The sequence below is a fragment of the Rhineura floridana genome, chromosome 2, assembly GCF_030035675.1.
Source record: "Rhineura floridana isolate rRhiFlo1 chromosome 2, rRhiFlo1.hap2, whole genome shotgun sequence".
NCBI classification, from domain to species: domain Eukaryota; kingdom Metazoa; phylum Chordata; class Lepidosauria; order Squamata; family Rhineuridae; genus Rhineura; species Rhineura floridana.
The window spans coordinates 72,256,860-72,281,786 of NC_084481.1; the positions used below are offsets into that span (position 1 = coordinate 72,256,860).

The 24,927-nt window shown below is 42.6% G+C and overlaps 2 protein-coding genes across 3 annotated transcripts in view; both read left to right on the forward strand.

Annotated features, from left to right (window-relative positions):
* Positions 1-24,927, forward strand: part of TMEM163 (transmembrane protein 163) — a 165,957-nt gene that overhangs the window by 62,340 nt on the left and 78,690 nt on the right. The gene's annotated exons all lie outside the window — the stretch shown is intronic.
* On the forward strand, positions 355-1,542 carry LOC133376074 (G2 and S phase-expressed protein 1-like). The gene is given in 3 exon segments (XM_061607484.1): positions 355-1,090; positions 1,228-1,324; positions 1,326-1,542. Coding segments are annotated over 3 exon segments (1,050 nt in total).

Here is a 24,927-nt window from a genome sequence, read left to right on the forward strand (position 1 = left end):
GGACTAGATGGGCCACTGGCCTGATCCAGCAGGCTCTTCTTATGTTCTTACATTTGACCTGCTTTAAGCTTGGCGGTATTTTCCTTTTTGTTGCAAAACCTTGACCTTTGCTTACATCAAAATACAACAGGTTCACAGTATCTTAAAGTTGAACAGAATCTTTTACAACCAAGAAAGAAAGAGTAACTATATATACTGTACTAGAGCTGGCTGAATCTTGGTAAGCAAACTCTTTGGGGGAAGTCATTCAAGTGGGAAGGGCATATCATGGGTGAAAAGACAACTTTGCATTCAGCATATAAAATGATGAATGTCAAACCCAATGAGTGAAAAAACCACACCCTTGCATTTAAAATGATGGAAGTGAATGAGTGGGTGAATGAAGACTTTCCCCTCCTGACTGATGAAAAATTTGACTTTGACCTTTCGCTGTCTTGTACAAGTGAAAGTGAGGATGAAGCTTTTGTTGGTTCAGTGGGCCATAAAGAAAAATGTATTGCTGTGTCTCTTGAAGCCCAAGAAGGAACTGAAGATAAAATTCTACCCCCACAACAAGTGGATGAACTAACATGCAGCCCACTTGCTGAAGAAAAGTTCACGGAGATTTTTAAAGAGGCTCACCTGATTGCTCTCCAGCTACAAATTGCCAGCAAAGCAAAAAGAAACAACAGTGGCCAACTGGAAGAATGAAAGACAGAGGTTGTTGAAAAATTCATACAAGAATCTAAGTCAAAACTGAAAATTATTGAGAAAGGAATAGTGATGGATAAAGACCCAAAGGCGATTAAGAGAGAGACTTGCTGTGTGTGGGAAAGCCCAGTCTGCCAACTGCCTCCTTCATTTCAGAAGTGTTCAAGGCAACCAGTCACAGGAATGTACAACTCTCATTCTCTAGACATACCTCTAAACACATCTAGTCCTAGTGAAATGGGTATTTTGCCCCAAGAATCTGTTTTGCCTCTAGCACAAAGAAAGAGTAAAAAAAAAAACAATAAAAAACCAAGTGCATCCCAGACTATAAAAAATTCATCTGCATTTGGAAATAGAAATCTCTTAGCAGCAGGACAGCCAAAACAAGGGAAACTGCCTAGTACAGCCTTTCGCAACTAGTGGGCCACCAGATGTTGTTGGACCACAATTCCCATATTTCCTGACCATTGGCAGTGCTGGCTGAGGCTGATGGGAGTTGTGGTCCAGCAACACCTAGTGGCCCACTAGTTGGGAAAGGCTGGCCTAGTACTTCCAGCAGGAATAATTTGAACAGTATGGGGTCATCTGAAGATCTCCTCTCTGACAAATCAAGTATTGCTTCAGATTCAGGAGACTTGTCATTCTTTAACAGTGCAAGACAAGAGAGCTCTTCCAACTCCCAGCAAGTTGGGGATCAAAACAACACAACTGAAACCTCCTAGTAATATTTGTATGCAAAGGAACACTACATCATCATCATCATCCTCGCTTTCCAGCATGAGCTCAAGTTTGAATTCAAGTCTGTCCATCTCTCCTAACAGAGGGAAAGGTAGCAAATCAAAACTGGCGTGATCCTGGTTAGAATTGGGATAAACTACAGTTTCCCAAATTTGTGGCTTAGTCAAAAGTGAAAGCGGAAATTTGTACTCCCCTCCTGTCATACATGGATAAGGAGGGATTGCCACAAATTATTTTCATGATGATCTCAACTATGGTTTTGATCATTTGAACAAGGCCAGTAAATGTGTTGAGCTGTTCATGAAGGACAGAGCCATGTATGAAAGGAAGCACAAAAATGATCCTGAAAAGGGAGGTAGGGAACAAATGTATACATTCTGGAAAATGAAAGCATAATTGAAAAGAAACCATAGGATCATATTCAATGTTGGACATACTCTGAATAGATGGATGTAAATACCTTAAATCCATTGATTTCTAGTGGGTCTGCTCAGAGTAACATTTAGTTGGATACCACCCATGGTATCTAAGACCTTAGAATTCAAGTTTGGCCATTCTTGATATGTGACAGTTATAGTATAATTAGATCTCCAAATCAGTGTAGCTCTTCTAACTTGGAGATTTGTAGAAGCAAGTTGAAGATGATGTGCTACTTTAATTGACTAAAGTGGAAGCATGAGGAACCTCCGGCCCACAGATCTAAGTAGGCCCAGCAGGGTCCCCAATTTTATCTGTGAGGTCATTCCCCCCTCAAACCACACCCACCTGAGGGGCAGATGGAGATGCAGCTGTCAATATACAATTGAAAGCCTTAAACTGCACTTCCAGTTATGCACTGGCAAGGAAGGCTTGCTGTCGCTATCCATCAGCTGAATGGTGGTGAGAGGAATCCAGGTGGAATCGGGCGAACTTGGTAGTACAGCCAATCCCACAGAAAGAGCTTGAAGTCTGCACTGATCAGTGGTAACTTCAGCCCTGCTTGGCTGGTCTGATTGAGAGGTGGGCACCTGTCAGAATGGCCCACCAACAGAAGCTGGTCATCATCCTCTTCTCTTCTCCCACCCCCCAGGGCTAAAGGCCTCTTACATCTAAGAATATGGAATCCAAGCCCAAAATACTATCTGACACAACAGTGGCCAATATGCACATTTGTGAGTTCTTTGGAAGTGTGAGTAACTGATTTAACAGAGTGGTCACTAATTTAAATAGTGATAGACTTTTAATTCCCCCTTCCTTAATTATATCTTAGGTTGATGCTGTTCCATATGTATGACATTTTACAGTTGAACCTGAGATAAGTAGGTAATAACTTATGTTGTGAGACTGTATTTTACTGAGTATGTCTCATTATAATTGCTTTAATTTTTTATATTGTATAGATATTATGTTAAGTATTGATATATATTGTTTCTTCTGTTCTGTGTTGTAAACCACCCTGGGGTCTCTTGACTAAGGGTGGAATATAAATTGAATAAAATAAATAAATAAATAAATAATTAACAGTCAAGATCTGTGTACCTGGAAGCCGGTTAGACGTATAATTAAACATGAAGTCTTTCTTTTGACAAAGCTTTGCAACATCACCTCTCTGCTTCCCATGCTGTTTTCAGGCAGCAGCCAGTAGAAATCATTTGGAGTCTGCAGTGTTTACATCACTGGGGAACTCGGGCCATTGTCTCGTTTGTACATCAGGCTGAGCAGGTTCAAAGTCTTTAATTGTTGAGAAATGGAAGTGGTAAACTAGGCATGCTGGGAATACCAAAGAAGGCTTATTTGATTAATAAAATACTCTTAACAGAATGTCTTCCACAGCAACTAACACATTGGTTTTAAGCAAAATCCTTGGGCCTAGCTTTAGATTTTAAGCTAGCTAAAAGGACAGGACACTCTGATTTTTTTAACCTTTCACTATCAAGCATTCTAAGTAGCCATATATTCCCATGCATTGTTGCAAATTAAAATTGCATCATAACAGACAAGACAGGAAGGGGTGCAGGATTATGATGGTATATTAACTGATGAAGTTGGCACATGCTGACATTTAAATAAGAGCAGTGACATCGCTTGAACCACCCTGAAATTAGGGTTGGAAAGTTCTGTCCAGTTTCTCACAGTTCCTCATTTTTCCAGTGTTAAATTCAGTTCTCCACATTTCTGCAGCAATATGCGTTTTTTTAAAAACAAAAATGCTCATGAAAATTCTCCAACATTTTAGTGCAAATTTCTCTTAATGAACATATTTTTAAAGGCACTTTTGACTAATATACACATCTGTGCAAACAATTTCTTATCATGTAATGCATTTTTGTGTGTTATTTTCACTCATATTGATTTTTGTGCACACTTTCCCCAACATACGCATTTTTGTAAACATTGGTTGATTGGTGAACTGCATGGCAAAATTCAAAAAGTGCGAATTTCAAAGGATGGTTGTATTTTAGTTCTCACATTATTTCGGAAGGTGCTAATTTGATAGATTTGGCTTCAAATGTGAATTGAATAAAATTTCTCACCCATCCCTTCCTGAAACTCCCATATTTGTGCTTTAAAATTATTGGTTATTAAGAATGTGAAGAAGAAGTGGCTTCACATCATGTTTGCTCTGTTTTTGTATGTAAATCCCTTATAAAGATTCATGTGTTTTATAAACAAAAACAGAATTGTGTGTGAATGGTGGAGAAATGAAATTGAAGACAGTGTGTAAAGCAGAGCTTGGAAAAGTTACTTTTTTTTGAACTACAACTCCCATCAGCCCCAGCCAGTATGGTGCTGGCGGTGGCTGATGGGAGATGTAGTTCAAAAAAGTAACTTTTCCAAGCTCTCGTGTAAAGTCAAGGTTAGTGTGCTTCTGTCCTGCAGGTTGATTTGATATTTGAAAATGAAGATTGGATTGATTAAAATCTATATTATTGAAGTAAAGCGTGTTGCTCTAGGTTTAGAGAAACCGATACCTGCTTGACATTATTCATTAATAGGCAAAAACCCCTTGCTGTGTTTACAGAAGTACCTATAGCTAACAGATATTTCTAGCAACTTTAAAAAGACAGGAATGGGTGCAGGATTATGATGGCATAAAAAGTAGGGAAGTTGAGCAGCTATAGTGAACGCACCAGGGGAGCTGGAGACCTGACCTCCTCTCTGAGATATTGTACAGCCCTACACATTTGTCAAAATGCAAACACAATTTGGGTTGGTCTTTCACAGTCCAATCCACTTGCTGTGTGGCTTGGAAGAATTTGCTTAACATGTGCCTCTGAGCATATGGTGAGTGGTGGCAACACCTGCAATCAGGACTACATATCCAAAGATGAAGAATTACATTTTTTGTATGTACAGTGCTGTCAGCTCTACACTGCATCAGCAGTGTCAGGGGGGGCTGGAAATTCCTGGGTCTTTGGCAGGGAAGGAAAGTCTTTAGCCAGCAGTCGGGTTGTAAATCTGCCAGGCCTATCCGAAGCGTACTTGCCGAGTCAGAAGTCCAGAAGCGAGGTCAGTGGAGGTCCGGGATCAATTGCCAAGGAGGTCAGTCAAAGAGATGCTGCAGGGAAACTAGGTCTACACAAAGCCACGCCTGACGTTGCAGTCAGCCACAAGCTGCAGCCAAGGAGTGCCTTATAAAGAGCAGGATGGACAGCAGGTGTGAGCCCTCAGCGTTTGGGCCTTAAGGAGACAGGCCTGCCTCTCTTCTGCCTGACCTTCTGCTGTCTACGTTCTGCAGGTGAGGGGGGAGTATCCTGTTCACTGTCTGTGTCTGGCTGCAGGGCCTCTGCTGTCCCTGGGGTGCTCTGCAGCTGAGGGGCAGAAGGAGCTGGATTCTCAGGAGGCTCCTCCGTGTCTCCTGCTGCTCCTGGGTCTGCTGCTGTTACTCCCGAGTCGTCCTCATCTGAGGAGTCCTCTGACGGGGCCATGACAAGTGCCTTGCAAAAGTAATCAGACCCCTGACCAATGCTTTCATATTACTGAATTACAAATGGTACATTGTAATTTTGTTCTGTATGATATTGTTGTGAGTTTGGGGGTTGGAATGGATGCTCTCTGTGAGTCCCCTTCCAGCCTCTGATTTGGAATCCTGTGCCTTGGGGTGAGGGGCTGGCTCTGCTAGTCAGATGAGTTTCTTTGGTTAAGCTAATAAAGTGGCCAGGTTGTTAATGGGTCTATCGGGTGCCCAGCAACTGGTGAATGGGCCAGGAAGACCCTTTTGTCATTGAAACTCTTCAGGAGAGCCTCGCCCTCCTCCTGGCGGCAGGAGAAGTTTGTGTTTTTAGTGTGTGTGGAGTGTGTCTAGAGAATGGCTGGAAACTGGAGGCATGCAGAGGGACTGGCTCTCTGCACCATGGCTTTAGGATACCTCCTGTAACCCTGTTGGAAAAGCTGGATATTGGACTGCTGATGCGTTGAACCCCTCCATCCTAAGCTCAGGTTGGAATGTATGTAAATAAATAAACCATATTTCATAAAGACACCACAGTCTCCGCTGACCTTCTTCCCAAGGAAACCAAGCCCAGGACGAGTGCAGGGACCCCTGAAATCTCACCGCTCGGAGATTGGGGAGGCGCACAACAATATTTTATGTTGAAACATTGCTCAAAAACAATTATTGTAAGGTGACATTGGTTTCATGTTGGGAAATGTTTGTAAGAAACATAAAAAACTGAAACATTTATTCTACAGCAGGCACAGTCTCCCACCCAAATTTAAACCAAAACAGTCCCTGGCAACATCCACACCAGGCCTTTCTTTCAGTCATGGCTTCCGCCAAAGAATCCTGGGAAGTGTAGTTTGTGAAGTGAAATAAAGGACTGGCCTGGGTGTGGCCACCTGTTTAGCCAAGCCCAACACCTGTGAGTCTGGCTTTTAGAACACGAACAGTTGGTTCTTCCTGAGTATGTCTGCGCTTACCATTCACTGTTAAATTTCTTAAATTAATTAAAAATCAGCCACGGATTTTTTTTAACTTTTAAACTGCAGAAGATGAAGGTCAGTGCATGGGGCAAAGTCAGTAACAGGATTACAGGTACTCTATGAACGTGGCTGATTTTTAATTAATTTCAATAAATTATGAGACCACTGACAGAAAAAAGCCCAACAGGACTCTGGATTTCCCCCCTCTTGTTTTACACTTTGAACTCTCAGTTCTCTCTGAGTGCTTTGTATATTTCCACGAAACCTTAGAGGGTTGTTAAGCAAGCGTTTCTGAGTTCAGGACTATACGTTTTGTAAGGTTTTGTTTTGAAGTGAGCGTATGGGAAGCATCAGAATGGCATGGGGGTATTTTCAATTTAACATTTCGGAATGTGAAAAATCCATGCTGGCTATAGTATACAGCCACTCTCTTGGCTGTAAAATTTAGTATATGATGCAGCATATATGTTAACGGCTATTGCTTTTTTTTTTTTTAGAAAACAAGCAATTCTTAGTAACATTCTCTTTGCTCAAGAATAACACAGTGAAGGATCAGCCTGTGTTCACCTGAACATGTAATTTGGAACAAAAATAGGGTCAATTTGCAATAACTGACTATTGATTGAAGTGTGTGTTTACATAAAGTCCACAATAAGTCATGTAATTAAAAATGCATTAGATATGCATAATTTCTCAAATTATATTTAGAGCTGTAGTAAATGTCCATAAGATGCCAACTGTGCAAATTTGTATTGTTCACTAGTATGCAAACAACTTGAAAAGTTAATCATGTAGTTGACATTAACCTTTCAGCCCGGGATGAACAAGGTGGAGCATTGCATGGTGCGATAGTTTATTATCCTAATTTAAAAATTAAGGTATAAAATGTGGCCTGCCTGATGTGTGTGAGAGAGAGCCTCATTGGTAATTTACAGAAATGTAATAATTGGCCTTGTCTGTCTTCTCTGCCTACGTAGGTATAGCCAAGCTGTGTGTATTGTGATTCTGCAAAATAATGTGGAATTTGATAAAAAATTTAGATTCCTGAGGATCTTGATGTTTTTAATTTTATTTTAAGAAAGCAAAGGTTAGGCCAATTTGAAAATGCTGACCTGGGTTTTAAGAACTTGGAGAAAGATGGGAGCATAATTGATGTGTGTGTGGCTCTAGTGCTATGTATGGTTCCATCCCTCCATTACTTTTAGAAGCAGTCTAAATTATGCAAAGTATCTGCAAATATGCGTATACAATTTGCATAACCCAGCATTTCTAGATGTTGGGTTTTGGTTTTTATCAGTAGCACACAAAGGCCTGATTAAAATACTGCAGGAAACAGGATGAGATATATTAAAGAAAGTATTTTATCTCTTCTAAAATTAGAAATAGTTTGGCACTTTGAGTGCATATTATGCATTGTGGAGCATGGAGCTTCCAGTCATAGCCCTTTCCCCATATTAAGAGGCATTCATGGAAGACAGATTTCAACCCATTTCAGTCTGGGTTTGAGGCTGGTTTCGGGACAGAACTAGCCTTTGTCACACAGACTATATATTGTCAGAGAGAAATGGAGAAAGTGCGACCCTGCTTAATCTTTCTGTGACTTTTGACATCATCAACCATGGTGTATGCTCGTTGTTGTCTGTGAGGCAGGTATCGGGCAATGTACTTCAGTGGGGCTGTTTCAGAGTAGTGTTGACAATGCTATTCAGCCCTCCAACAGTTATGTCAGGGGCTCTGCAGGGCACTGTATTGTCCCCAAAGCTGTTTAACAACTATATGAAGCTACTGGGAATGGTCATTAGGGGATATGGAATGAGGTGCCACCAGTATGTGGATGACACCCAGCTCTATTTCTCTGTGACATTTGATTTGGGTATAGTTGTCCAAACCCTGGACTGGTGCCTGGATGGAGTAGTAGGCTGAATAAGGACCAATAAACCATCTTGCCAGGATTCAAGCTCAAAAGTTGTGTAGGTGAGTGTTTCCCATGTCTGGGACCTAAGTCAGTTGTGTGTTCTGGATGGAGTAAAACTCCCTCTGAAGTTGGGTAGACTGGGAGTACTGCTGGATCCACCTCTGTCTCTAAAGGCCCAAGAGACCTTGGTGGCTCTGAATGTCTGTTAGCAGCTTCAGCTAGCTCAATGGTTGCAGCCATTCCTGGACAGGAGTAACTTGGCTGCAGTAGTCCAAGCACTGGCAAACTCAAAGATAGATTATTGTAATACTCTATGTGGGGCTACCCTTGAGGTTAGTCCAGAAGCTGCAGCTAGTGCAGAATGCAGCAGACAGTTTCCTGACTGGAAATCATCAGTTAACATCAGTACTGAAAATTGCACTGGCTGCAAGTATGCTACTGTGTGAGATTTATAGTTCTGCTGATGGTATATAAAGCCCTAAATAACTTGGGAACAACCAATTTTAGGACCACCTTATTCCGTATGTACCTACATGGTCACTGTAGTCTTTGGAAGAGACACTTTTGACCATGCTCCGGAGCCAGGCTCTTTGTATAACACCCTGAGCCAGGTTTTTAGCATTGATTCACCTTACTTGGTAGAATTCTCTCCCTTTGGATGTCTGGCAAGTGCTACAGTGTTATGCTTTAGTTGCTTACTTGAAATTTTCTTATTCATGCAGGTCTTCCCTATAGCATGACCCTTTATTTTGTATATGCTTTTAAGCTTAAAAGGTATACTATAATTAGTCACATGGGAAAAAATACAGGTACCTGTATTTTGTATTGTTTCCCGACAGGGCTGATCACAGCTTCAGATGTCTGGGAGATTTAAACCAGAAAAATGGTACAGGGAAAAGGTGAAACTACATTTCACCAGTATGGCTGATCTGATGAACATTAGGCCCCTGTGGCTGCAGTATGTATATAACTGTAAAATAAATATTGCCAGGAAATAAAATTGCATATCTATGTCATATCCTGGTTCTTTGGGCCTATGATCCATTGTAAACAATGAAAAACTTGTTGTATTGTGCTAAATTTTGGCAGCCTATTTAACTGGGTGTTGGTGCTTGTCATATCTGAAACAGAGTTTATTTCTAGCTAATTAAAATCCAGGCTCCTTAGCTAAGTTTTTCAAATGAATAAAATTACAGAAGAGGAATAATAATAGTAACCAAGGTGTCTTGGTCCATTTTGGATTTTATTTATTTATTATTTGATTTATATCCCACCCTTCCTTCCGGCAGGAGCCCTAGGAGTCATTAAAATACTTGGAGAACAAATATTTATTATGCAGCAAAGAACTGTCCGTGTGAGAGAGCAACCTTATATATCTATTATAGTCTCTAATTCCTCTTTTACCTGCTAAATTACCTGCTGATTGTGGCTAAAATATACATAAAAATCCAATATTAGAACATATTTTTGCCCCAGATTTTAAAATGAATTCAGCAGATTCTTCCTTGCTGTTTTTGCTTTTATTTCGGTTAGATTTTCTGAAAGTATTAACAGTGTACCCACAGTCCATATAGCAACTGTACAGCTGCTCACCAAGCACAAAATGATCCAAAGGCTGCCAGTTCATCAGGGAAAGAGATCTTGGGCTGAAATAAATACATGTTTGTCGCTTATTATGCATTAGTAGAATGCGGATATTGTACAAAGAACTCCAATAATTCAGCTAACATTTCACAAAAGCTCAAGGCCCTTTGCAAGCCTGGTGTGAATTGTATTATGTTTAAAGCTGAACTGGCTGTATTTCTTAATTTATGCATGGCTTGAAACACACTTGAGTGATGAGCCCACCATGAGTATGCATTCTTCGTTTTAGTTGGACATGTATCCTTTCCTATTGGCCAGCTTGAGAGACAGCAGAAAAAATTGGGCTGGATTCTACAGGTCTTTTCACAGCCTTAGATTGAAGAAGATATCTGGTTGTCATAATGCATAGTTATTGAAGTTCTCATTCAGGACTTATAACTTTTGAGATACCAGAATTCACAAGCTCATTCTCTTTTCTGTATCCATAATACCTCTATTAAAATGAATAAAATGAATTAATAAAATGAATTAAAAGGTACCAAGACAAAGCACACTATTTTGAACAGTTCAGTGGATTCAAGATGGGATCTTTGGGCACAACAGAAGGAAGCATGCCTTATGCTTCTGTGTGTGACAGAGAGAGGGAGTGAGGAGAGAGAAATGAGGGCCAAGCAGGGTAATATGTTAAGTATCTCTGCCTTTAAGTGCAGGACTTTTTACACAGATGTGTGGAGGGCCTGATTCTGATTGGAACTATAGTGGGGGATAGGAGGATTTAATGCCCCACTGTGGTCCTGATCCGGAACAGATCTTCTGCACATGCATTTTGCTTTGGGGAAAATCCCATTCTCTTCGGTGGGAGCTTTCCCATATATACATTGGAGGTGTGAGGATCAGAATCGTAGTGGAGGTTAAGCCCCTTTAGCCCCTGTACCCAGGGTCCTCATCTGGATGGAGCCCAATGTGCTGGCAATTTGTGTAGCCACTTCCCTGCACTAAATGGCAGAGATATAGCTAATGTATAATTGTCTAGTTTGACAATTAGAGACATTTTCTGTCAGCATTAGGAAAACACCATCTCTTTTAGAATATTCACATTTGACCTCGTTGTGTGATCATGGAAAATTATTAGCTTTTTGGTAATAGTTCTGATATAATACTTTCTATTTAAATAGACAACAAATTAAAATTATTTTACCTGAATATTTAACTATTAAGCAATGCATTTACATTCGGCATTAAATTTAGAAATTACTTTTTACTTTTTGTTCCAGGTAAAATACCTTGTAGGTCAGCTAACTGCCTCAGTCTTATCTTAGTTATTGAACAACAATGAAAACTATCACTAAATAAACTGAAATGATATATGTAGTGATTGTAACATAACATCAATCACTAATAAATTCAGCATGCACTGATATAATGTTCTCAAACTTTCTGCGTATCTGTTTTAAGCTAGAGAGCAAATTGTCTTGTATTCACATATAGATTGGTATTTGAAATGTGAAGCTATATACTTCAAACATCTACTCTTTTTTTCTTTTTTCTTATAACAGATAATTCATTTTGGGAACATATCTAACAATCAACCAAAGCCAGCATGACTTTTTATTTTATATTTTCCTTTTGAAGAGTAACATTCTGCTCCTTATTGACATATTGTAACAAGCTTCAAAATTTTCCCCAGTTTCAAAAGAGGATTGACATGCTCTTTGGTATTGACTTAAATGGGAGGAAATGTGATGTTTAAAACCATGGGTAACCCTGATGAGATGATAGAATTTAATTATGAAGGCCTCTGGATTATGAGCTGAGTTCCGAATACTATTTTAATGTTTGGCTTTGGTTTTAACATACAGTTTAAATTTTTAAAAAACATTATGCTGTGATTGCTTACTTGAAAAAACAGTAACAAACCAGTAAAATATCCCATCAAAATGTATGTGTTCAGAACTATTCAGTTATGTGAGTTCAATCTACCTTTTTCTTTATACACTCACAAATCTGAATCTTATGGCCTTGGGTAGATCTAATATGACTGTTCTACTAAAACATTACTATATATAATCCATGCAATGTGCTAATGAATTAATGAATTATTAATGCCTTAAACTGGGACTGATTGGTTTTCCCAGTGTGGTAAAACTCTTTAAAAAAAACAAAAAAAACAGCCTTGGCAAATACTGCTCCCACCTCAGTTTAACTTTACACTGCATGATATGGATTACAGGATAACAAGCTAATTAATCCAATTTAACTTAATAAATGAAGGCTGATTTATGATTGCCAACCTACTTTAAGCATAGTGATTACATGGCTAAAAAGCATTTTGTAAGTCAGGCATGGGAACTACAGTAGTCAAGCATGGTTAGCCTGCGTTAACTGCATCAAATTATGTGAATGCCATAGGACAGGGAAAGCCAACTATTCTAAGAATAGGTTTTTATCAATTTCAGCCTTGAAGTATTATGGAGATATGTGCCAGTGAGCCTCTCCCTCTGCTTATAGAAGACTTCTAGGTTTGTGTACTGTTGCTATTATTTATCTGCCTACACTGCATGCCAATGTTGCTGTCCTTGGTATTTACTTAGAAAAGTAAAAAAATGAAAATTGACTGCCTTCACATCGATTCTTACTTATGGTGACCCTATGAATAGGGTTTTCATGGTAAATGGTACTCAGAGGTGGTTTTACCATTGCCTTCCTTTGAGGCTGAGAGGCAGTGACTGGCCCAAGATCACCCAGTGAGCTTCACGGCTATGTGGGGATTCGAACCCTGTTCTCCCAGGTTGTAGTCCAACACCTTAATCACTATGCCACACTGTAAGGCCTTCTTTAAACCACTTTGGGATGAATAGTAATTATCTGCTCCTATTTAATGTGTTGCAGTGCATATTTGTTATGACATATAAGATTTTATGTATTTTTGTTAAATTTGTGTGCCTCCTCTGTCATTAAGAAGTGTGATGAAAATCTATGAATAAATAAAATCTGTTCTAAGGAGAGTGAAATTCTTTGAAAAAGCCCCAGAACAGGAGGACTTGATGATTGTGGTCACAGGGCACATGCTGCTGATCACAAGACGTAAATAAAAGTATATTTGACAGTGCAATTAAGTTACTTTTCATAGAAATTTGGAAATGTGTCAGGCTTTGTGCCTTGCCAACCATGTGCATATTTTTTTAAAATTGACAAAGCCTTTCTGTGGTGATGAGACCTGCTATGCTACAGAGAGGGAAATGAAGCATTTATTTATATTGCTGCATTCACAGCTTCACATTTCTCAATGCAGTAATAACTAACATGCAACTGAAAGGATTCTGTAAGGTCAAGGAGATGTTCTAGGTTTGTGTACTGTTGCTATTGTTTATCTGCCTACGCTGTAGGCCAGTGTTGTTGTCCTTGGTACTACTGTATAGTACATATGGGAGTTCTTTTCGATCCTTCCTTGTCTCTCGAGGCCTAGGCGGCCTCAGTGGCATGGAACGCTTTCTACCATCTTCGATTGGTAGCCCAGCTACGTCCCTATCTGGACAGTGATGACCTCGCCTCAGTTGTTCACGCTCTGGTAACTTCTAGGTTGGACTACTGCAATGCGCTCTATGTTGGGCTGCCCTTGAAGATAGTTTGGAAACTACAGTTAGTCCAGAATGCAGCGGCCAGACTATTGACGCGGACCAGACGGTCCGCTCATATAACACCTGTTCTGGCCCATCTGCACTGGCTTCCTATTTGTTTCCGGGCTAAATTCAAAGTGCTGGTTTTGACCTATAAAGCCCTACACGGCATGGGACCGTAATACCTGGTGGAACGCCTCTCCCAATATGAAACTTCCCGTACACTGCGCTCGACATCTAAGGCCCTCCTCCGAGTGCCATCACATCGAGAAGCTCGGAGGGCGGTGACTAGATCCAGGGCCTTTTCGGTGGTGGCCCCCGAATTGTGGAATAGTCTCCCCGATGAGGTACGCCTGGCGCCGACGCTGCTATCTTTTCGGCGCCAGGTGAAAACCTTTTTATACTCCCAGGCATTTAAAAATTTTTAAATATTCTATTTTAAAAAAAATTGTTTTATAGTGTATTTTAAAACAGTATTTCATTACTGGTATATTCTGATGTTGTTTGGTTTTTGTTCTTTGTTTGTTTTGCTTTTTGATTTTCTTATATTTGTTCTATTCATATATTTTCTTGTTTATCCTCTATGTACACCGCCCAGAGAGCCTTTTTGGCTTAGGGCGGTATATAAATTAAATAAAATAAATAAATATGCTTTGTGTATTCTGTATTTAGCTTGTACTTCATTTATGTGAAATACAACCTTGTTGTAGACATGGTATTGGTTAATAGGTTGTACAACAGTTTAAATGCAGAATTGTACTGAACAGTCACTTTCTTTGTCATATGTTAGACCTCAGCAAAATGGTTGGATCTTTGTTAATTTATTTACCTTCAATTTGTGTAACTCTCTTGAGCAGATATCTTTAATAAATAATAATAATATATTTCTCATGATGGTTCTCTTTGCCTTGGTTAGCTTCTGGAACAGGAGGCTGCTCTTCGCAATTGACTTCTTTCATCTAGCACCATGGTTTACTGCAGAGCAGGATGCAGCCTCTAGGAACAATTGTGCTGAATTTGATAAAATGTGCCATAAAGTCCATTTTTGGGCTATGAGGTAGGCTAGAAGGATATTAATAAAAGTATATTAATTAGGAAAAAGTACAGTTAAAATACTTTGTATAGAAATGTGGAAATCTATCAGGCTCTGTGGTATATGTGTATTTATGTATATAAAGCCAGTTTATCTTTGACTACCACTGAATCAGTGGAGTCCCATCCAACAGAACTGCTATGGGTCATGAATGGGTTGCTACAATTTAGGCTACCCAACCCAGAGGAAGGTGATATGTTTTTTAACTACCAGTTTACTTGTGGTGTCACCCCATATGCACCCACCCAGCTGCTTCAATCTGGAGAACGGCATTGTTACAGGTGCCACATAATACTTATTCTGCACTTGTAAGAAATTGTTCTTTTAATGTGATAGCACCTACCCTTTGGAACTCCTTGCCTATTAACAGGGAGGCACCTTTGCTGTGGTCTTTACAGCTTCTGCTTAAAACATTTTTGTTTAGGGATTCAGACACATAGATGTTAATGTGTTTTAATCTCTTTTTACTTTATTGCTGTTTTAATTGTACTCTAAGTGTTTTTAACTACTTGTTTTTAACTGTTTTATTGATAATGTTAATATTTCTTTAAACTACTTACAGGTTTTCTTACTATCAAGTAGTATATAATAATTTTGTTAAATAAAAATAAATAACTAAAACCTATTGGATAAAATAGCAATTAAAAACAACTAATATCTAAAATGTCAATGGTACCAGGCTGTTTCTATTTGCTTGGATCAATTTCACTTCCAACATTGGCTGAGTGCATATATTTAACAAAACCACTATGCATTTGCTTGCTTCTCCTTCCAGATGAAAGCAAGCTGCGATTGTCTGGGAAGTATTACATGAGCTTGCCAGACCTGCATCTTGTCTTGAATGAACTCTGCTGTTTTCTAATAAGAACAGCAGCTAACTTCTTAAAATGTGAACAGAGTCATCACTGCACTCTCTAAGCAGTTCATTGTGATTCTTCTGCATATCCTCTGTGTAAAATACATTTGCCTGGGATGTAGTCTCTGCCCTTAAAGATCCATCTGCTTTCCTTGTTGCTATCATTTCCTTGAGACTTTTTTAAAATTCCAGAAAGCATTCCATCTGTTTGACATATTGTATGTGTATCTTTATGGATTATCTGCCACCATGACTCGTATCTTTTGTTCGTTTTAAAGTTTTATTTTTGCTTTTAAAAGACTGGGGTGTGGGGGTTTTGGTCTGTTTTGTTGGATGGCTGCCTTGGATGCTTCCTAGAAGAGAGACAGGATAGAAATTCCCTTATAAAGAAATGTTTGTCTGGTTTTATTTATTTTAAATTACTGGACCAAATCCTAATTTGAAAACAGACTTTCATAGATGGTTGTGTTTATTTGAAGGCATGTATTGTGATTAAGATATAGGAAACTGTAAAGCCACTAGACAGTTCAGTTGCACTCATTTGAACTAATGCAGAAGCAGTAGAGACCTGACTGTAGTGAAACCATTATAAGGTGATCAGTGCATCTCAATTTCATACTATCATTGCATTATGAGCCTTTGTCCATCAATACTTTCATGGGAAAAATGCTAATGATAAATTTTAATCTGGCCACTGTCTGGGCACAGGTTCAAGAGCTGAATTCTCCATCCGTTTCATAGTGCTTGAAGCTGTTATAGACATTGTGCCAGGGAGAACAGCCATAGCCTGACTTGAAAGAGTGTTAGGTGGTGTCATTTTGGGTTGTAATGATTGTGTTTTTTTGTTACAATCTGTCAGCTCACTTTTAAGGTTTGTTATGGTAAGTTCCAACATGAAGGCTGCTAAAGATCCATTGTGGACACACTCTCCTGCTTGATACAGACTTCTGTTCTCTAGTACAGGAGAAGCTGCACACTTTAAGTTTGAACCATGTGAAAAGAAGCTTGTATATGCTCGTATGTGGAGTGCTGTAATCAGTGCCGGTGCCAGGCTATTTTGCGCCCTAGGCAAGGCTAACTACTTGCACACACACCCAAATTGCTACCTTCAATTTTCAAAAACAGATGTCTTGTAGAAAAAATGAAAAGGACAAAACTTGAAACGGCTAAATTTATTTTAGTTGCATTTTTTCCAAGGGTTAAAAAAACTAATCTGTATAAAACTGTGCCCCTCAAAGGTCAATACTGCGCCCCTCTGAGGTCTGTGCCCTAGGCAGCTGCCTAGTTGGCCTAGTGATAGCACTGGCCCTGGCTGTAATGTGGAAGCAACATTCAGTGGTTTCCACCTAGAGCCTAGCATGCTAATCTTCTTAATTTCTCTTTTCTTCAGAAAAAAGGGAGAGATTCTGAAATAATCAAGGTGTCTGCTACTGTTTAAAAATGTAACATCTCTATTCCATTCTTCATATTTGAAGAAAATACTTGAAAGCTGCATTCCCCCCTCCCAAAATTAAGTTGTCAACTAATATTTGAGTGCATATTCTATATGGAGCAAGGAATACACACAGTCCTGGGTTTAATTTCATCTCATACTGCAGAACATATTAAAATGCTTGTAAATAGTATAGAATGAAAAAGGAGGAAAGAAAAATCAATTAGTTTTTTCAAAGTGCTCTGTTTGCATCACAAATGTGAAATGGACCTTTTAAATATTTATAAAAACTGTGTTCACTATAAAAAGTATGTCAATAAGAAAAACGTCCACTGAAACATCCACATAAGTTTCTAAATACACAATTAAGCAACTACTCTGCTATATATTTTTAAATCTATTTTCTTTCCCCATGATTTACAGTGTTGCAATGCTGAATACATTTTTAGTTGATAGTCATGTCTTGGGAACGAACAACTTGCTTCTCCTATGATAGGAATTGGAAATAAATTACCCTTACCTTTTGACAACAGAGGGTGAAAAGGAACTTCCATTTCAAACTGGGCTTTAGCAGCCATTCTCTGTATTCAAAGGCATTTTGTGTTTAGGTCAGAGAAGGTGCGCTCTTCACCCTTTCACCACACTTACTATATCTCACTGCACCTTTGGACTGGTTTTTCACAGGCTTTAACTAGATATTATGGCATTTGTATGGTTCTGGTTTTCAGCAGCAGTCACCTTTGACTCACAGCCTTGTTTGCATGCTGTTTTAGACCATAGTTCCTTTCCTGCTCTTGACTGTGTCACACAGGGAAAGAAACAAGCCAGAGTCTCATGGTTTGTTTCCTCAAGACAACCACAAGTGGTAATCTAAGGTTTATGCTTGTGGTTTGTTTGGCGGAAACAAGCTACAAGCCTGGGTTCACATGCCATGACAAGCCAGACTCTGCCTCTGTTTGGTCTTGTTTTCTCCTCAGCATGGCCCAGTCAGGAGAATGAAACTATAGTTTATTTTAAATTATGGTTTTAATATTGCATCAGAATGTAGTCAATGTCCGTCCAGTAATAAAAAACGTGATATGGCATCATCACCCTAGTGGAGAATCAACAGGTGAACCCTAACTACCTGGGGGATAACTTTGTAAATTACCCGAGGAATGAATGCATTCACCTTCTAGAGTTTTCCTTCCTTAACATGGTCACTATTGATAAGAGGTGCTGTATCAATTTTGAACCAAATTTTGGTAATCCTTTTAAATATGTCCTATACTGCTTCATTAGTTAAAGGCAGTGGCTGATTTGCTTCTCTGTGCTGCCTCTGTTGTTAGTTTTTTGTTTATAGAAAGAATAAGCAACTAACATGAGAATAAATAGCTATCGCAATAAATTGTGCTACCCATGCACAATTACTTTTGAGAAAGTCCCATTGAACTTGGGAGGCGGGGGAAGCCAATGTCAAAAGATCAGATCTCTGATCCAAATGGTAACACCCCCCAATCAGGACCAGTGCCACTATTATGAACAGACTAATAGGTATTAGATGCTGAAGTGCATTCTGTGATGGCGAGTGAATGTTCCATCACAGTTCTGTGCCTCCCATTTTTATCCTGCTATTCCATTTCTGAATTGCGCAACAGGCTTGCAGGAAATCACATTTGGCATTGGTGTATATTATTATTATTTGTTAAATTTATATCTCACCCTTTCTCCCAAAGGAGAAATATGTTTCTTCTTGGAACTGTACAGATAACTGACCATGCTGCACTGGTGTGATGTCCAGAATCGGTGCAATATTCTGGTTGGTTTTTGATGGCATGGTGCCTGTTTCAGGGGAGGGGAAATTCCTTTAAACCTCAGTATGTCTACTTCACTAAGGAATCCTTGTACTAGAGCATATTCTTATCAAAATGTTGCAAGTTAAATATTGTTTTTGTGTCGGACCAATTATAAAAATACCAGTGATAAACCTGGTTTCAACAATTATCAGAGTATTTTAATTCCCCAGGAACGTTTTCCTTCCTCTAAAGGAAATTAAGAAATGTCACTTTATTATTATGTGCCTTCAAGTCGATTACAACTTATGGTGACCCTATGAATCAGTGACCTCCAATAGCATCTGTCATGAACCACTCTGTTCAGATCTTGTAAGTTTAGGTCTGTGGCTTCCTTTATGAATCCCGTTCCGTGCCCGGTACCTGCCGGGCAAAGGGGCGTGTTTGCGGCTGCTGCCGAAGCCAGGCCGCCATCAAGGGTGTGTCCGTGCGCACGTGGCGCGCCAGCGCGCCGTCGTGACGCACAGTAAGGAGGCGGGGCAGCTGAAGGCCATTTAAGGCCACTCCACCAGCCTCCCGCCCTCCTTTGAATTTTGGCGGCGGAGGCCTTGTGGCGGCGGCTGCTGCGCGCCGCGGGGAGCCTTCCGGCCGCGGCGGGCCCTTTGGCCTCCCGCCCTCCTTTGAATTTTGGCGGCGGAGGCCTTGTGGCGGCGGCTGCTGCGCGCCGCGGGGAGCCTTCCGGCCGCGGCGGGCCCTTTGGTGCGCTGGCCTAGCGGGGGCAGCGGCGGCAGCGGGACGCGAGGGGCCTTCGGGCCGCGGCGAGGCTCGGGAGGCCTTCCGGCCACGGCGAGGCCTTTGATGGGCCGGCCTCGCGGCTGCGACGAGGCACATGGGGACTTCCAGCGGCGGCGAGGCATGGGAGGACTTTCAGCCGCGGTGAGGCCTCTGATGGGCCGGCCTTGCGGCTGCGACGAGACGCGTGAGGACTTTCAGCCGCAGCGGGGCACGGGTGGCTTTCCAGTTACAGTTTCAGTTTCAGTTACCCCTGAGGAAGAATCTTTAATTCAGAACATGTCAGGCCTAAACAAACTGCACTGCTATGGGGCCACCTTTGATGCTCTTCTGCTCTCTCCTGTTTCTTTCCTTCAAACTATCACCTTCTGATTCCATCATTTATCATAGAAATAATGTTTGGGATTAAGGGAAACACAACAACCTACTTCTAGTTAAATAGTACCCTAGACTTTCTATCATAAACCTGGAATATGTGGAGTAGGGGGAGAGACAATGTTTAAAATTTAATTCTATGCTGATAGTAAAAGAGAGATTGAAAAGGCCAAATATGTCTTGCAACCCAGGGCATGTGTGTCTGTGTTTTAAGTATGCAGAGAGAAATGTTTACTTTAGCTGAAGGTGAATCACAGTCAGCATTTTTATGGATTAAATATAATTTGAAAAGAACAGTAGGGGAAAAGGTTATTTTAAGGATTTTCTATTTAAACTAAACAAAATATTTATGCAGGCAGGCTTCTGTGCAGAACATAGAGGCAAGTATTCATGGAGAGCTCCTGTCTGTTTCTCTAAGCATAGTAATGCAGCAGGTAAAGGGATGATGCATAGACGAAGAGCTGTCTCTCTACTCTTCTATGTATTTAGGTCCAGTTCCACACTTTATGTGGCAATTGACATTGCCGCTTGCTCACTACATGTCTCTCACAATGCTGTAATGGGTGGCAAACCTCCAGTTAGGGCCAGGAGATACTTCTATTGGGGTCCCCTTCCCATTACAGAAAGCAAAATAGGAATAGACTCCTTTTCTTGATACTGAAGTGTATTTTTAGTTTAAACTAAATGTTACTTTTCAGTTACCAATTACCTAGAGAGGTAGTGGGCTATCTGACACTGGGGGCATTCCAGGGGCAGCTGGAGAGGGGATGCTTTTATTAAGGGATGTACTGAGAAGGCCATCCCACTTCCTCACTGTTTTGCAAACCAGGAAAGTTCAGAGAAGGGGTTAGTCAATTAGGGAGAACTTGAGATGAGAGGGCCCCCCAAAAAATTGCCTGCACTCCCACACCCTCCTGCTGCCTGTGGCCGCCACTTCTTTTGCAGAATAACCTAGAAAGATGCTCTGTCATAACGTAGCGGCCATTTGGATTGGAGCAATGCAATGTAATTACAAAGAGCAGAGGCTTTTTGATGAGGGTGGGGGGCAGCTGGAGACAGAAAGGAGGCTGCAGGAGCCAGTAGGGACCCCCAGTTAGTGCTGCAACCTCACCTCCAAAACTACTTCAACTCCAAATGCAAAGGGAACTCATCCCCCCCTTTTTTCACTGTCAAGCTTCTCCCCCCCCCAAATACGTTCTTCAAAACCCAGGTAAAAATATATGAACCTTTCCATCAGTTAAGTCCCATAAACCTCTGTCCTAAGACCCATTTAATCTGTGGTATTCTGAGTAAACACACATAGGATTCTGCTGTATGTGTGCAATCACATGCCCCCTTCCGGGGGAAGAAGTAACGATACACTCGGGGATTTTCTCATAAGTAAGTATGCATAGAATTGGTCCAATTTATATTTCTCTGAGTAAATTATTTAAACATAATGGAATTAATCACGTGCAGGCTGCACATTTGCTTGCATCTTCTCTTTAGCTAGTTTACAAACTGGTCTGTAGATAAGGTGCCCACCTTTTTTACAGGCCTCTAGTCCTGTGCTTTTAAGAGTCATTTGATCTGCAGACATTAGAAGATGACATTGCTTAACTCCATGCCATCTAATAACTGCTGAATACGAACCTGCTATTAAAGGCACAACAACAAGCCAGAAGGATATGTGGGGCCAGGGCCCCCCAAAGGAGTGGGAAGCAGCCCCCAGCAGAGGCTGCTTGAGAAAAGTGTCCCTTCCCAGCTACGCTCGAGGGCTATGGACCTTGCTTGCAGACTGCCCAGTTATGGGGAGACTCATTTTATGATGTGGTTTTTCTTTATTATGCGGTTTTCCGGATCCTATGGACGCACTGGTCCAGGGGACAATTGATGAAGACATACAGTTGGGCAGGGTTATTGGCCCCTTCCCATCATCCCCTACCTCTGCTCTCTCAGTGCCCCCCCCGTATAGTGCCCAAAGTGGCAGTGGGCAAAGTCTACCTGATTCACCATCCGTCATACAAGTGGGGTCAGTCAGTGATGGCTTCATACCAGATAGTCTATGCACAGTGCACTACACTTCATTCAATATAGTGCGCACCTGTGGCAGAGATGCCTTATGGGCAAGTGTGGCAGCTAATCTGCCTGCGTTGCCAGCTGTTACACATGGTGGATTTTGAGCTGCTGAGTTTTGCTTTTTAGGTCAACTATGCAGCAGAGCATTACCTATGGGCTGCTGTATTCTTGCATGGAGCACTTCAGCCCCTTCTTGGAAGGGACAGCCAGGAGACGAGAGGCCCCAGAAGCGGTGGGGCACTATTTTCATGATGTCCAGTTCTCGGGTAGGGCAGACTTTGGGTGCATGTTAGCGCTTGATGGCACAGTTTATAGCGTAGCTATGAACTGGGGAGTTCTTTTGGCAGCTGGGGAAGTGGAGGATCCTGCCCCAGTGTTCACCTTCCAGGGTATTAAAATCGACTTTTGGACCCAGGGCTGTAGGCTGCCTGGGAAAAGCTTGAATTGTTGCAGATCAAGATCCTGAAGTTTTCAGGGGCTGGGAAAGTGTTTGCTTTCTGCCCTTCAGGTATTGGGGGCCTTCTGCGGTGGGGTTTATAGTGCCATAACAGGGATTTCACAGCCTTACCACAGGTTCAGGGTTTTGGCTGCCTTATGCGCCAACCTGCGGTGTGGCCCCCTCCGTTCCTGCAGTGCGTCAATGGTGTTTCAGTTAGAGGAAGGACCGACTCTGCTAGTCCCATACCGCATACTGGGAGATGGAGGAGGGGAGTCAGAGATGGTCAGGGCAGGAGGGGATTCCTGGGAGTTGGGGGATGGCAGGGGCTATGCAAAGTGTGGCCTATTCCTAGGAATCACGTCCTGGAATTCATCACAGATGGTAGGAGTAAAGCTTGTCTGCCAGTGTGTCGCAAGGTAGGCTTGCAGGGGGCCTTTAGGACCATTCACATGTCTTGGGATATGTCATGTGCTGGCCAGCTGGCCCATGCACACCCCCATACCCCTTATCCTCACCCTCCATGTTCACCTGACCCGCCAGGGATTGTTGATCAGGGAGGTGCCCTGTGACCATCATGCTTCAAAGCTCAGCGGTTACATGTAGCACCCCTCACACTTAATTTTGGAGCCTTCCGGATGGGGGGTGGGGGTGTTTGGGGCCAGGTCAGACTTCCCTTCGAGCCATCCTGGGGTCCAAGGTTTGTTTCCAGGCAGACCAGGGGTACAAGAGTCATTCCACATTATTTTACCCTCCCCTGGACTGGACACTTCCCCATGACGGCGACATAGTGTTTTTGGCCGGAAGCTATAGGCCTGGTTGCCTGATATTCAGGGGTAGCGATCTTCCCTCATAAAGTTTCGGTCTAGTGTCGCGATGCCTGGGAGCGGACCCATGGGGGTTTGAGGGCCATGCCCCTCCGGAATTGGGGTTGCCTACCTGGCAGTGGAATTGCCTACCTGGGACGGTCTATTTGGTTTTGTATATGCAGGTGCAGGCCGTTAGGAGGTGGAAGTAGGGGGCGCATGGAATACATTCACCCCAGGGGCGAGTCTGAAGGTCTGGGACCCAACTGTTCACGATTGTTTCTGTTTTTGGCAGGTTGCTGGACGGGGATGGAGCAGACGCGCAGTCTACTCTGCAGCCATGGCATGAGCTCATAGGCTGGCCTTGGGGCCGCAAACGCGCATTGGTTCACAGCTGGGCCTCTGATGGTGGGCCATGGTTTGGTGACTGGGTCGACAGAGTATGCGCTGGAATGGTCTCCTACCCATGTCGTTCCAGCAGGTTCTGGGCAGAAGGTTACTGAAGGGCAAGACATGTGAGAACATGCAGTTGAGGCCACAATAGCCTCTGGTCGTCTGCTATGGTCAGACAGGAAGGGCAAGGCCCTCAGTGGCAGGCATGTGAGGACATGCAGCTGAGGCCTTGGTAGCCTCGGGTCGTCTGCTGTGGTCAGACATGGAGGGCAAGGCCCTCAGTGGCAGGCATGTGAGGACATGCAGTTGAGGCCACGGTAGCCTTGGGTCGTCTGCTGTGGTCAGACATGGAGGGCAAGGCCCTCAGTGGCAGGCATGTGAGGACATGCAGTCGAGGCCTCGGTAGCCTTGGGTTGTCTGCTGTGGTCGGACATGGAGGGCAAGGCACTCAGTGGCAGACATGCTTGGACATGCAGTTCGGGAGGCAACGATGCCATCCTCCTGAGGGACCTGCAGAGGGGTCTGCATGAGATTCTTATCGGGTGTGGGGTAAAGGGAGACTAAGCAGAGGCTTGTCCCCCTTTTGTGGCAAAGAAGTGCGGGAAAAGGTTTAAAGGGAAAGGGCAGCTAGGTGACACCTTTAGGCACCTTTGGGGGCGATTGGCGGTCCGGGGGCCTGCAACTCAGGGCTATACGGCCCGGGGGGCAGAACACGGGCCGCCTTTGGGGCCAACGTGCCTCATCCGCTCGGAGTTTCACGGCTCCGGGGGGCGGTGATGCGGGTTGGACCCCCTACACATCTTCTGGGTGTGGCCTGAGCTGGGGGTCTGGCACAGGGCAGCCCCGGGCTCAGGCAAGGTTTGGTCGCCCTATGGCTGCAAGCAGGCTTTGCCTGGATCATCAGAATGCTCCCGCACTTGATTTCCCCTCTGCAGGTTCATTATTCCAATTGATTCCGTTTAATAAAGTGGCCCATGATTTAACCCAATGAATGGTGTTTGTGTTTTATTTCGGCAATAGGCCGCAATCCCGTTCCGTGCCCGGTACCTGCCGGGCAAAGGGGCGTGTTTGCGGCTGCTGCCGAAGCCAGGCCGCCATCAAGGGTGTGTCCGTGCGCACGTGGCGCGCCAGCGCGCCGTCGTGACGCACAGTAAGGAGGCGGGGCAGCTGAAGGCCATTTAAGGCCACTCCACCAGCCTCCCGCCCTCCTTTGAATTTTGGCGGCGCCCGCCCGACCCTCCCTCTACTGCAGTGTGATTCATTTGGTCGCTACGGGGCCGACTAGGAATTTTTGGCCTGCCTGCCTCGCTTTGCTGGCAGGTTTCTTTTGCCTACTCCACACTGTGGTTGGGGGGACGGGTCAAGGGTTAGCACGGGTGCCTTTGGGGTTAATAGGCTGATTGGTGTGTTTTTAGCTTCAATATGTCAACGGTCACTTGTGGCAAAGAAGTGCGGGAAAAGGTTTAAA